The 14,766-nt window shown below is 40.3% G+C and overlaps 1 protein-coding gene across 1 annotated transcript in view; it reads right to left on the bottom strand.

Annotated features, from left to right (window-relative positions):
* Positions 1–14,766, bottom strand: part of PTPRT (protein tyrosine phosphatase receptor type T) — a 1,291,533-nt gene that overhangs the window by 259,558 nt on the left and 1,017,209 nt on the right. Inside the window, exon 12 of the mRNA XM_064276097.1 lies at positions 4,589–4,862. Coding sequence (XP_064132167.1) covers positions 4,589–4,862 — 274 coding nt within the window. The remainder of the gene's footprint in view (positions 1–4,588; positions 4,863–14,766) is intronic.

The following is a 14,766-nucleotide window of genomic DNA, read 5'->3' on the forward strand; positions in this document are numbered from 1 at the left end:
GAGTAGCCAGTCAGTTAAAAGGGAGTTTCCTTGGGGGTGTGGCCTGCATCCAATATAGGTGGACTTCCTGGCAAGGTTAGAGGGCTTTTGCTACCTGTGGATCCTGCAGCTGGCTCCTGTTTGACTGACCTTTGGTTACTGGGACCTGAGCTAGCAGCTTACCTGCTGTCTTGCCTGCCAATCTTGGGATTCTTCGATCTCCACAGCCTGAGAGTGAGAGCTGTGCTGTCTGACCTCCCAGTCTTGGGTGCACCAGTTCCTGCAGCTACATGAATCAGGAGAAGCCTCCAGCCTGACCCACAGACTTGGGACTTTCCAACCTCTACAACTGCATGTGCCATTTCCTTGATACAAATTACTCTCTCTGTATATATGTTTCTCTCTCTCTCTATATATATAAGTTTATACACTTTACTGGTTTTGCTTCTCTAGAGAACCAACCCTGAGACAGTAGATAACTGTAGAGTTTACAAAATGTCTTTATCTTCATCCTAATCATGTTGTTGTTATGTTATTATTAGTTGCCATCAAGTGGGCTCCAACTCATGGCGACCCCATATGTAATGGAATGAAATGTTGTCTGGTCCTTCACCATCTTCATGATGGTTGCTATGTTTGAGTCTTTTACTGTGGCCATTGTGTCAATTCATCTTATTGAGAGTTTCCCTCACTTTGGCTAGTCTCCACAACCATGATGTCTTTCTCAACAGTGATCTGTCCCTCTTGATGATATGTCCCAAGTAAGCTAGTCAAAGTGCCAGACAAGATTCTGTGATCCATAGGGTTTGCATTGGCTGATTTTTAGAAGATGATCATCAGGCCATTCTTCCTTCTCTTAGTCTAGAAGGTCCACTGAAACCATGGGTGTCTGTACTGGTATTTGAAATACTGATGGCATAGCTTCCAGCATCACAGCAACCTGCAAACCACCACAGTATGACAAACTGACAGAAGGGTGGTAGATCCTAGTCAGTGAACATTCACTGAATGACCTCTATATTCCTAAACCTAATGGTAAATTATTTAACATATTATTTCACTTCTTTATTTGTTTATCTCTTCTCACTAGAATGTGAACTCTAAAGGGCAAGGATTTTTGTTTGACTTACTGTTGTATTCCTAGCTCCCAGAAAGGTGACTGGCCTATAGTATGTGCTTGCTAGATGTTTCCTTAATTAACTTATCAGTCAATCAAATCTAACTCTTAATAGCTTGCCTAAAGTCACACAGCTAGGAATTTTTCTATAGGCAGTCTGATTGTAAAGGCTGAATACCTGGCCGCTCTGATAAGCAGATAAAACATCCCTAATTGCCATAAAAAAACACAGATATCTGGATCTTAAAATTCTCTTACCCTGTTCTGACTGAAACTTTCATGTATTCAGGGGAGCAATTAAATTGGTTAATAGTAAATTACTTACCCTAGCTCACAGTGATCCTGAACAGGGGCCATTTTTGCTTTCCTTTCCGTTGTTTTAATTTATTATAACTTTGCCCCATCTTTTGTTTTCAATCTTTAAGTGATATGTTTGCCGAATTCTGTTATGTTTTTGTTGTGGTTTTTTTTTTCGACCCAAGCTATTTTTTTTTTTTTTCCTTTTAACAGGGAAGCAGAGCAGCATTTTTGCCCTCATCAAATGTAGTCTTTTTGTTTGCTGCCTTGCTTTATAGTTGCTGATTTTCATGTTTATTTATAGTTTCCTTTGATTCCTCCTCGTTTCTAGGTACATTGTTGGGTTTTTTTTTTTTTTTTTTTTTTTTGGCTTTTTATATGACGGATTGGAAGATTGCCTTTATATTTAAAAAGCTACACTTTTCGGATCTCAGTATCAAAAATAAAACAGTAGTTATTTACTTCCTCCTGTCTAAAATGAGAAGATTAGCAGACTTTTTACTTACTCTCACCAGTCCTTCAACTCTTTTCATTTTTGTTGGCATAATAGCAAATTATAGACCTAGATTACAATTGTTAATTTTTAAAATTCTGTATCTTCCCTTTAAGTAATTATTTTTTACATTAACCTTCTGTTTGTAACATATTTAGAGCAATTATTTAGCATTAACACTACATTTAATTAGTTTCCATGCTCACTGTGGGTCTTTTTATTCCATTTCCTCTATGCTTGATTTCTTTGTTTTGATTCATTGCTCAGTCAGTAGCTCTCTGAGTGATTTATTAGAAGCAGGGCATGTGGAAGCCCCCGGATACTGAGAATGTCTTTCTGATGCATTTGCACATGAACACCAACTTGGCCATAAGGAATTTGTGGATTATAACACTTTCTCCTCAAAAATTACCCCAGCTTAACTGCATTGTCTGCTGCCCTTTATGATGTGGAGAAATTTGAACGGGGTAAAGCAGATTTATTAGACTAAGGATAGCTTTTTTGCTCCTGTATGACTCTTTCACCCAAGTCTTTTCAGCAAAACTTAATGCTAAATACAATAATTTGAAGCAGTGTGTAGTTGCTCCCTTGCCTGGAAAATACAACACTCTGAATGGCCAGTTCCCACAGCCTTTCCTCTCTGTCCCTGTGAGGCTGAACTGCATACCCAAGATACCTGCCACAGCAGTTATCCAATTCCATTCTTCGTTGTGCTTCATTATTGAGGATCTTAGTTACAAAATAGGAATAACATGGTGTGGGATAGAAGACAAATGAAATTAAATGGCCTTGTGTATCTTAGAATCAGTAGTAGGCATGGATTCTGAGAAGAAGCAGTGTCAGAGTTGAATGACTTCTCAATGACAAAGCCCCATATCTTGAGGAGGGGGTCTACAGTGTAATGTATAGGGAGCAAAACCTCCCACCATTCTCCTGCCTCACCTGCAGTTCTGCTCAGGGCTCAACCATGGTCGTATTGAGAAAATTCCTTTGAGGCCAGTTTGACAGTTTTTTGGTTCTACAGACTTGGTCTCTTGCAAGATTTTATGGAGTATCTCGTTGAGAATACGGGAGAGGGTAACAGGAATGCAGCTACTTCTTCCCCATCACAGCCTAGAAATCCAATAGCACCTTTTGATATGTTACCAAGAATGAGGAAAGTCATACCTTCTCAGAGAGTTGTGCTGAGCCAATAAACTGTCCAACATGGAATGTGGAGAACAAAGAACAAGATGAGCCCTAGATGCCTCTACCCATCTTTATATCTTCCTTCTCAATATATCAGACTGTTTCATGTAGAGGGAAGGCCATATGCACAGGTGGAAGGCAGTCTGGCAGCTTCTGTTTGTAGTTTTATCCTCTCTGAGGAGTGTTGCTGGAGCCAGTAATTAATGCAGAACCGAAATACCAATGTGGAATTTAAATGGGCATGTGGACATTCTAAATGTTAATTAGTTCCTCAATCTAGGTTTCTCACAAGGCAATGGCTGCCACTGATAGACGAAACTCTCTACCTTGGCCATCCAGAGCCCACACAGTCTGTTTCCCATATACTTCACCAAACCTGGATTTTGTCTTAGCCTCCCCTTCTCCAGTGAGCTTCTTACTTCTTCACATACACTGCAGAACATGACATGTGTCAGACTCCCTTACGTTTCTATAAGTACTTGGAGGGCTCAGCATAGTGTCTAGCATATGTCAGTGTTCATTATATGTGTGTGGAATGAGATATGTCCACAAAAGAATATCCAAGATGGTGAATACAAACCTGTGTCATTCAAGGAACTAAAGATGTGTAGCCTCCAGAAAAGACTAGATAAGTATACTTCTATAGAGGGTAAGTAAGTGTTAGAAAAGATTACAATCTTCATGTAACTGAAGGAATACCACCTTAGAGTGTGATTACTTGGGTTCTGTGAGACCCTAAGAGTGGCCTGAGAACAATGGGTGGAAGCTACAAGAAAAGAGATTTTAAACTCAGTTCAATAAAAAGCTTTCTTAGAGTCACAGGTCACCAAAAATCAGCAAAGTTGACTTAGAAATGAGTTCCCTGACACTAGAGATATTTAAGTATGAAGATTAACAGTAGTTAACAATGATATTTTAATGCTGACTGAAGCTTTGTTGTATATGTGTGTGTGGGGTTGGGGGGGAGGGTAAGTATTGGATGACTTTTAAGATGCTTTCCAGCCCTGTGATTTTGATGTGTGACTGGTCTGTTTGTTGATCAAAGAAATATTTGATACCAAAACAGTTACCCTCGCTGCAGGAGAAAAAAATGTTTTCTAATATGACTACTGGCAATGATAATGATATATAATGATAATGATCAACTAAAACATGCTTAGTGCATAGATACCAAATTGGTAGGCATTATAGGTGAGGAAACTATGACTCAGACAGGTCATGTGATTTGCTAAAGCAGGGGTCAGCAAGCTTTTTATAAAGGGCCAGATAGTATTTTTGGCTTTGGGGCCATATGGTCTCTGTTGCAACAACTCAACACTGCTATTGTAGTGTGAAAGTAAATTAATGGGAGTGGCTGTGTTCCAAGAAATGTTTATTCACAAAAACGACAGGAATTTGGATTTGACCCACTGGTCTTATTTTGTTGACCTCTGCTAGAAAGATGTACTGCCATCTCATTTGAGAATGGCAAAATAAAAACAAGGCAAGGAAGGCCTTCATGTGGCCATACTTACTCCATTTGCTTTGCTTAGTGCCTGGAAATAGATGCTGTAGCTTTTCAGGGGGGAGAGAGGAGGGTTCCAGTAGCCATTGTATGTCTTGTTGTCACCCACTGTAAATGGCTGAGTGACAGGCAGGTTGGCAGGTTTCAATTCAGCAGCAAAGTAGTGTAGAAAATCCAGGTTGGAGGCATTCCTGTAGCTCACAGGCACCGAGAAGCACTCAATGATGTCGGCTGCCCTCCGTGACTTCTGAAGTCGCTCCTCCTTGACAACTAGCTGATAAACACTGGACAGGAAAGAGAAGAGGCAGATGAGCAACTGCCTGGAGGGGATGAGCTCATTAACTCCTGTCTTAGTCATCTATGCTGCTATAACAGAAATACCACAAGTGAATGGCTTTAACAAACAGAAATTTATTTCTTCACAGTAAAGTAGGCTAAAAGTCCAAATTCAGGGTGTCAGCTCCAGGGGAAGGCTTTCTTTCTCTTTTTTTTGGCCTTCTCATAAGTCCCCCAGACTAGGAGCTTCTCTGCACAGGGACCCAGGTCCAAAGGACACACTCTGCTCCCAGCACTGCTTTCTTGGTGATATGAAGTCCCCCTCTGTGTTCACTTCCCTTTCCTTTTTATCTCTTGAGAGATAAAAGGAGGTGCCCATCACATCCCAGGGAAACTCCCTTTACACTGGATCAGGGATGTGACCTGGATAAGGGTGGTGTTACAATCCCACCCTAATCCTCTTTAACATAAATTACAATCACAAAATGGAAGACAACCACACAATACTGGGAATCATGGCCTAACCAAATTGATAAACACATTTTTTGGGGGGACACAATTCAATCTATGACATATCCCATGGTGTCAGCACAACTTCCGCCATATGGAAACATTGTCATCACATCCGTCTACAACTAAACCTTCCTCCTGAGCTTCAGATTTACAAACCCACTATTTTCTAGAAGTCTATTTCCACTTAGATGTCCCAAAGCCAGCTCACACTGGACATGTCCAAAACTTAGCTGAGCCCCAACTGTACAAACCTGCCTGCACCTACTTCTACATTTCTTTCCTTTAGTGAAATGTACCACCATCCAAGTGGCCAGATCCTGGATCTAGGGATCATCCTCAATTCCCATCTCCTTAGTTCTCACTCTACACCTCTCATCAACAAGCCCTACTGACTGGACCAGCAATGCCTCACCTGCCCTTCTCCTTTTTTCTTCTCTGGTGATAATGCCTAGGTTGGAAACTTCCCCTCCTATGTAAACTCAGCTCTTCTCTTTGCCTCTAATTTATTTGATCCAATTAATTGTCAATCTATCGATCTTCCTAATTATATATCCTCATCCCTCTTCAAATAATTTTCATGCATTCTCCAAGGATGCAGTCTAAGCCACTATCCTGGCATTTGAGGTTCTTTGTCCCAGGATTCCAGTTATCTTTCAGATCTTCTCGTGATGCAGTGCTCATTCCAGCTGCTCCAGACCCTGTGCTATTGTACTAACACCCTTTATATCTCATCCCATGCTGTCTCGGGCTCGTGCCTCCTCTACCTATAGTGCCACCCATTTTGCCCACCTCTGCCTTTCCCTAAATGCTAAGCTTACCTTTCACCTCCTCTGTGAAACCTGCTCAGATCCTCCCAGTTTGGATGAATTTTTCCCCTTCTCATTTCCCTTACCGTTCAATAATTGCTAATTGCTTGAGATTGCAATAACATAAATGTGGGACTACTCTCTTGCTAGCTAGACTGTCAGCTTTTGGAAAGTGGGAATGGTAGCTTAGTCATCTCTGCACCACCCTTCCCACCCTCCATCCCCACACTGGCCAGCAGGATGACTGATATTCAGTAAGTGATCAACCAGTGCTTGTTCAAATGAATCAAAATTAATCGAATTAAAATTGAAAGCAAGCATGACACCAACCCTGACTGGATGCAGAAGCCCTAATCAAAAATAAACAGCGATTCCCCTGAGCTCCTGTCAAGTGATCTCATACTGTTCTCTTTAACCTAGATGGATGTAAGAAGGTGCTAGTGCGTGAATAGAGATGACTGAGCCTTTATTGAATACCAACTATATGCCAAAATGTTTACGTTCTTTTTGTAAAAAAAAACTCTAAGTTTGTAAATTTGGATAACTTTTTCCATCTCTTTGCACACATTTCCTTCTTTCCTTGAATAAATGTTCTTCTTTTAGAAGACTTTTATTGCACAGATCTGAGAAACATGACCCAAGACAAAAGACCAATGAGAGGCATTGGCCAAAGAGTGCCCACAGGAGACTTTTGTGGGTTAATGAGGTGGTTACAGCCATAGCCCCAAACCAATCATTTAAAGATGGCACAGTGGACTAGCACGTGGTGGGGCTACCACCCTTCACCAGACTGCCTATCTAAAGATACATGGTAAAGAAGTACAACTTCAGTGAAGATAGAGGCACAGGACTATTTCATCAGGGAAAAAGAGGCTATTGAGGGATTGCCCCCAAGGAAATGTGACATAGTATGGCAAATATTCCCCTGAATCTCCCTGAGCCTGGGGATGGTCAGCCGTGCAAATGGGAAAGGGATGGGTATGTGAGTGTATGCTGTGAATGGATGAGTGTGGTATCTGTGATATCTGAATGATATGAGTGCGGTGGCAACAGCTCAGTGAATGTGCCTGCTGTCCAGTGTGCACATCTGAACATGAACTTGACAAACCTGAGTGCATGTGAGTGAGGTGTGTGAATGTGGGCAAACTCCCTGGGAGCGTGTGCCACATCTGAAGGTGCACAGTGTCTGAATGAAGTTCTGTAACACATGGGCTTCTCTGGCAACCTAGTGAACACATATACTTTCTGAATGAGTGGGTGTAGCATCCAGAGAATATGGCTAAACTGAGTGTTGGGACATATGAGGGAATGTGTCTAACATTTCATCCTATGTGTGTATCTATATTACCTAGATGTGTCCATAGAGCCAGTTGGAGCCAATAAATGTTTAAATTAAATTTTTATTTCAATACATACTCCCTCCTCAACTTTGGAGTCCTTCTTAATGACATAATCACTGTTTTTATCAGGACAGCTAAGCTCAAAGTATTCCCTGAAAAGCAGCATAAAGGCCTAAACCTAGAGGTCACAGAGTGAGAGTGGGAATATTTTTTAAATTTCAGGACTTCTACTGCTTTACATATAACAACTATCTCAAGTAAAACTTTGATCTGGCCAGAGTGCTAATGACTAGTAGCTCGACCTATTGGGAATCCATTACTTATGAGACTCCGATCTGTGAGGGTACGGGGAAAAGGTAATAAAGAGTAAAGGAATGATTGCATGAATCATACAACCTCTTGGGTTTTCTTATAAGGACAGCCATAATACCTAAGAATCTTCTGTATTAGGTTTGGGGGCACTCAGCCTATTCAGCACCAGATCAGAAGGGGCTGACAAACTCATCTCCAGCAGCCAGAGTTGGAAACAGCCATGGGCCCTTGTTTTCCTCTGAGGCCCACTTTATCCCTAACCACCACTTGGGTTGATCCTATCCACGTGACAAGACTTGGTTTCTCAGTCCAGCCTTTTCATCTTACCCTGGAGTCCTCCTGTCATCCTTGCCCTCTAAACTGAGGTCTGAAAGCCTCAGAGGTGTTATGGGGATGGACCCTAGTCCTAGGATCACTTTCTGTTGTGCCTGTACCTCCTATGATGGGATGGATCAAGAAGAATCACAAGTACTGATCTCAAGTAGTGTCTATGGCTAGCATGAGGTTCCACAGTTGTGCACAGCCAAGCTATGGGTCCTCATTGGGCCCTGAATGATTAAATGTTGTAAAGGCCCATAAAGGGGAGGTACAGCATCTTTACAGGGGTCAGCCTATAGCCTGGCCACTCTCTCCTCCCCACCAATCTGATTATTGACATTCACTAGAAATTCAACTAAATTCAACAGCCAGATTACTGATGAGGATACAAAGGGCAATTAAAGGACCCACGAGTGTCAAACCAGCAAAAGTGGAAACCCAAACTTCTGGGTTCCCACAGTTCAGCGATTCTTTTTTCTTCTCTACCTTCCTTCCTTTTCCATAAGTCAACAAAACATGAGAAGGGCCTCCTTGAGCATATTTTACTTGGTGGCCTAAACTGCTTAGCTACATCCCACCCGGCCTCATTTGAAATCATAAAGAATAACAAAAGATATTTTTGGGTTCAACTTTACAGTCAACATATGGTTCACATACAATTGGGATTAATGTGCCAGAGTATACTGAGCGACTCCCTTAGGCCCACTGCGCCGGCAGCTTGTCCGTTCAGAGGCAAATCTGCAACTGCAGCCAGAAAGTTGTAAACCGTTTTGTTGTATAAATCTGTTTGCTAGCAGATCCAGCCTCTCTCAAAAGCCAGGGAACGCTGATTAAGGACGAGGGGAGAAGAAACAACATTTGTAAGCTTCCTAACTATCCTTTTTTTAACCTATATAGTTTGGGGGCTGGGGGAGGTGACAAGAAGCTGGGTATTACTTTCGTTTCTTGTAGTAACTTCGTTCTCACCATCACTCTATTGAAAATACATTTATCTAAGAGCATGCTTTTTTCAGCTTACTGGTAATGACAAAATCATACCTAAATCGGAGTACCTCCACAGAAGTCATATCCTAGCTTAAAAGAAGTGGTTGCAATAAACTATTCAGTTCATTTGTAAAGAGAAGTGACATTTTTCAGCAGAAAAATCCTGAGCATGAGAGAATAACTTAAAATGCTCATCTCACAACATACATCTTCCCCTCCTGGGATGTGTTATTTCTCCTAAGGAGAAGATGGACATTTATGACCATTTTTTTTTGCATAACTTATCCTGAAGTACTCCTCCTGCAGGACTCTAAAAGCTATGCTACATGCCCACCTCAACTAGTGTGCTGTAAGGTGACTACTGCAAGGCCAAGAGGAGTTTGCACTTTCTCTCACCTCCCTGGCTTTGGCCTCCTCCCTCTGCAGCTTACCTTCAATATTCATTATTCATCCTCTTTGTTACAGTGACTGAGGGTCCCCAGCACCTAGCTTCACAGACCCAGGCTTGCTGGCAGCTTTCAGCTTCTATCCATACTTTAGTTTCAGTGTCTCCGGTACCCTTCAATAGCTCAGCTAGTAGGGCAGAGGACTATAGTGCTTGTAGCTCTGGTGACTCTTAGGTCGTTGGTCCAGTTCTGGCTTGAAGGAAGGTTTTGGAGCCCTGGTGGCTCAGTAGTTAAAAGCTTGGCTGCTCACCGAAAGGTTGGTAGTTTGAATCTACCAGCTGCTCCTTGGAAACCCTTTGGGGCAGTTCTATTCTGTCCTGTTAGGTTGCTATGAGACAGAATCAACTTAAGAGCAACAGGCTTGGTTTTTTTTTTTTTTTTTGGTTATCATCTGAGGCAAGAACCCCACTATGGTCCTAGGTCCCAAGTCCTCCAGCCTGCAGAGCACACTTGCCCTCAGACCCATTTTATACCATAACCTGCAGAAATTTCTCCAAATGGCTTTGGAAAACCCTTTTGCTAGACTCTCCTGCTCCCCCTGATTCCTGTGCACCATGTGGCCCTAATAATGGTTTAGAAGGTGGCTCATGCTTCTCTGACTAGGCACCATGGAGGGGGACCAGAGACCTATGAGAGCCATCCATCCATCTTGAACATTTCCTGTGCCCCCTTTCTACGTCCAGGGAAGATGTCTCTAGCCAGGGGCTGTATCTGCTCAGAATGTGGAAGTCAGATGACACATGGAGGGTATGCTTTAATTTACAGGTGAAGATTGCCCAGCTTCCAAAAGGGCCACCCTTTGGGGCACGTTTTCCCAGAAAGAGGCCCAGAAAAGCTAAATTCATAGATAAAGATATTTTCTCTTAGCTGATTTAAAAGACAATTGCATAAAATAAAAAATTATATTATTTACATACATAAACATGTAATATATATCACAAAAACAGCATAAAGAAGGGGGAAATGAAGCTATACTGAATATATATCAATATAGTGTGGTGCTGGCATAAGGATAGAAATACAGATCAAAGAAAGACAATTGAGAGTCCAGAAATGAACCATTATGTTTATGGCCAACTAATTTTCTACAAAGGTCTCAAGGAAAATCACTGGAAAAAGTATAGTATTTTCAAATGGTGCAGGGTCAATTGAATATCCACATGCAAAATAAATAAATAAATTTAAACCCTTACTTTAAACCATACACAAGAATTAACAGAAAATGGATCATAGTCCTAAATGTAAGAGCTAAAACTGCAGAACTTTTAGAAGAAAACATAGGAGAAAATCTTCATGACCTTGAATTAGGAAAGGAGTATGTAGATACAACACTGAAAACATGATCCATTCATGAAGAAAAAAAAAAGATGACGTAGATGTCACTAATTTTTTTGAAATGGGCTTCAAAAAATACCATCAAGCCACTATATAATGACTGAAGGGACAATATACCAAGAGGATATAACCATATTAAATATTTATGCACCCAATGACACAGCTGCAAGATACATAAAACAAACTCTAACAGCACTGAAAAGTGGGATAGACAGCTCCACAATTATAGTAGGAGACTCAACACTCCACTTTCGGTGAAGGACAGAACATCCAGAAAGAAGCTCAATAAAGACATGGAAGATCTAAATGCCACAATCAACCAACTTGACCTCATAGACATACACAGAACACTCCACCCAACAGCAGCCAAGTGTACTTTGTTTTCTAGTGCACATGGAACATTCTCTAGAATAGACCACGTATTTGGTCATAAAGCAAGCCTTAGCAGAATCCAAAACATCAAAATATTACAAAGCATCTTCTCTGACCATAAGGCCATAAAAATAGAAATCAATAACAGAAAAAGCAGGGAAAAAAATCAAACACCACTTGGAAACTGAACAATACCCTGCTCAGAAATGACTAGGTCATAGAAGACATCAAGGATGGAATAAAGAAATAAATAGAATCCAATGAGAATGAAAACACTTCTATCAGAACCTTTGGGACACAGCTAAAGCAGTGCTCAGAGGTCAATTTATATCAATAAATGCACACATACAAAAAAGAAGAAAGGGCCAAAATCAAAGAATTATCCCTACAGCTTGAACAAATAGAAAGAGAGCAAAAGAAACCCTCAGGCACTGGAAGAAAGCAAACAATAAAAATTAGAGCAGAATAAAACGAATTAGAGAACAGAAAAAGAGTTGAAAGAGTTAAGAAGACCAAAAGCCCGTTCTTTGAGAAAAAATTAACAAAATTGATAAACCATTGGCCAAACTGACAAGAGGAAAACAGGAGAGGAAGCAAATAACCTGAGTAAGAAATGAGATGGGTGACATTACAACAGACCCAACTGAAATTAAAAGAATCATATCAGATTACTAGGAAAACTGTACTCCAACAAATTTGAAAGCTTAGAAGAAATGGATGAATTTCTAGAAACACACTACCTACCTAAACTAACACAAAGAGAGGTAGAACAACTAAATAAACCCATAACAAAAGGAGAAGTTGAAAAGGTAATCAAAAAACTCTCAACAAAAAAAAAGCCCTGGTCCTGATGGCTTCACTGCAGAGGTCCACCGAACTTTCAGAGAAGAGTTAACACCACTACTAAAGGTATTTCAGAGCATAGAAAAAGACGGAATACTACCAAACTCATTCTATGAAGCCACCATATCCCTAATACCAAAACCAGGAAAAGACACCACAAGAAAAGAAAATTTATAGACCTAAATCCCTCATGAATGTAGATGCAAAAATCCCCAACAAAATTCTGGCCAATAGAATTCAACAACATATCAAAAAAATAATTCACCATGACCAAGTGGGATTCATACCAGGTATTCAGGGATGGTCCAACATTAGAAAAACAATTAATGTAACCCATCATATAAATAAAACAAAAGAGAAGAACTACATGATCTTACCAATTGATGCAGAAAATGCATTTGACTAAAGTTCAAAACCCATTCATGATAAATACTCTTAGCAAAATAGGAATAGAAGGAAAATACCTTAACGTAATAAAGGGCATTTATACAAAGCCAACAGCCAACATCATCCTAAATGGAGAGAGCCTGAAAACATTCCCATTGAGACCAGGAACCACACAAGGATGCCCTTTATCACCACTCTTATTTGACATTGTACTGGAGGTCCTAGCCAGAGCGATTAGGTAGAAAAAGAAATAAAGGACATCCAGATTGGTAAGGAAGAAGTAAAAGTATCTGTATTTGCAGATTACATGATCTTATACACAGAAAACCTAAAGAATACTCAAGAAAACTACTGAAACTAATAGAAGAGTTCAGCAGAGTTTTCAGGATACAAGGTAAACATACAAAGATCAGTTGGATTCCTCTATACCAACAAAAAGAACATTGAACAGGAAATCATCAAATCAATACCATTTACAGTAGCCTCCAAGAAGATAAAATACTTAGGAATAAATCTTACTGGAGACGTGAAAGACCTATACAAAGAAAATTACAAGACACTACTGCAAGAAACCAAACGAGACCTACATAAGTGGAAAAACATGCCTTGCTCATGGATAGGAAGACTTAACATTGTAAAAATGTCTGTTCTACCAAAAGCGATCTATAGATACAATGCAATTCCAAAGACATTTTTGAATGAGATGGAGAAACAAATCACCAACTTCATATGGAAGGGAAAGAGGCCCCAGATAAGTAAAGCACTACAGAAAAAGAAGAACAAAGTGGGAGCTTTGTTCTACCTGGTTTTAGAACCTATTATACTGCCACAGTAGTCAAAACAGCCTGGTACTGGTACAAGAGCAGATACATGGACCAATGGAACGGAATTGAGAATCCAGACATAAATCCATCCACATATGAACAGCTGATACTTGACAAAGGCCCAAAGTCAGTTAAATGGGGAAAAGACAGTCTTTTTAACAAATGGTGCTGGCATAACTGGATATCCATCTGCAAAAAAACGAAGCAAGACCCATACCTCACACCAGGCACAAAAAACGAACTCAAAATGGATCAAAGACCTAAACATAAAGACTAAAATGATAAAGATCATGGAGGAAAAAATAGGGACAATGTTAGGAGCCCTAATACTTGGCATAAACAGTATACAAAACGTTACTAACAATGCAGAAGAGAAACTAGATAACTGGGAGCTCCTAAAAATCAAACACCTGTGCTCATCCAAAGACTTCACCAAAAGAGTAAAAAGATTACCTACTGACTGGGAAAAGGTTTTTAGCTATGACATTTCTGATCAGTGCCTGATCTCTAAAATCTACATGATACTGCAAAAACTCAACAACAAAAAGACAAATAACCCAATTAAAAAATGGACAAAGGATATAAATAGGCACTTCACTAAAGAAGATATTCAGGTAGCTAACAGATACATGAGGAAATGCTCATGATCATTAGCCGTTAAACCAAAAAACCAAACCCACTGCCATTAAGTCGATCCGGACTCATAGCAACCCTATAGAACAGAGTAGAAGTGCCCCATAGTTTCCAAGGAGCGCCTGGCGGATTTGAACTGCTGACCTCTTGGTTAGCAGCCGTAGCACTTAGCCACTATGCCACCAGGGTTTCCTATTAGCCATTAAAGAAATGCAAATAAAAACTACAGTGAGATTCCATCTCACTCCAACAAGGCTGGCATTAATCCAAAAAACACAAAATAATAAATGGTGTATTGACTGTGGAGAGACTGGAACACTTATACACTGCTGGTGGGAATGTAAAATTGTACAACCACTTTGGAAATCAATTTGGTGCTTCCTTAAAAAGATAGAAATAGAACTACCATAAGATCCAGCAATCCCCCTCCTTGGAATATATCCTAGAGAAATAAGAGCCTTTACACGAACAGATGGATGCACACCCATATTCACTGCAGCACTGTTTACAATAGCAAATAGATGGTAGCCACAAAGGTGCCCATCAATGGATGAATGGATAAATTATAGTATATTCACACAATGGAATACTATGCATTGATAAAGAACAATGATGAACTTGTGAAACATCTCATAACATGGAGGAATCTGGAAGGCATTATGCTGAGTGAAATTAGTCAGTTGCAAAATGACAAATATTGTATGAGACCAGGATTCTAAGAACTTGACAAATAGTTTAAACAGTGAAGAAAATATTCTTTGATGGCTACGAGACTGGAGAGGGAGGGAGACGGGTTTTC

The sequence above is a fragment of the Loxodonta africana genome, chromosome 24 (assembly GCF_030014295.1).
Source record: "Loxodonta africana isolate mLoxAfr1 chromosome 24, mLoxAfr1.hap2, whole genome shotgun sequence".
NCBI lineage: Eukaryota > Metazoa > Chordata > Mammalia > Proboscidea > Elephantidae > Loxodonta > Loxodonta africana.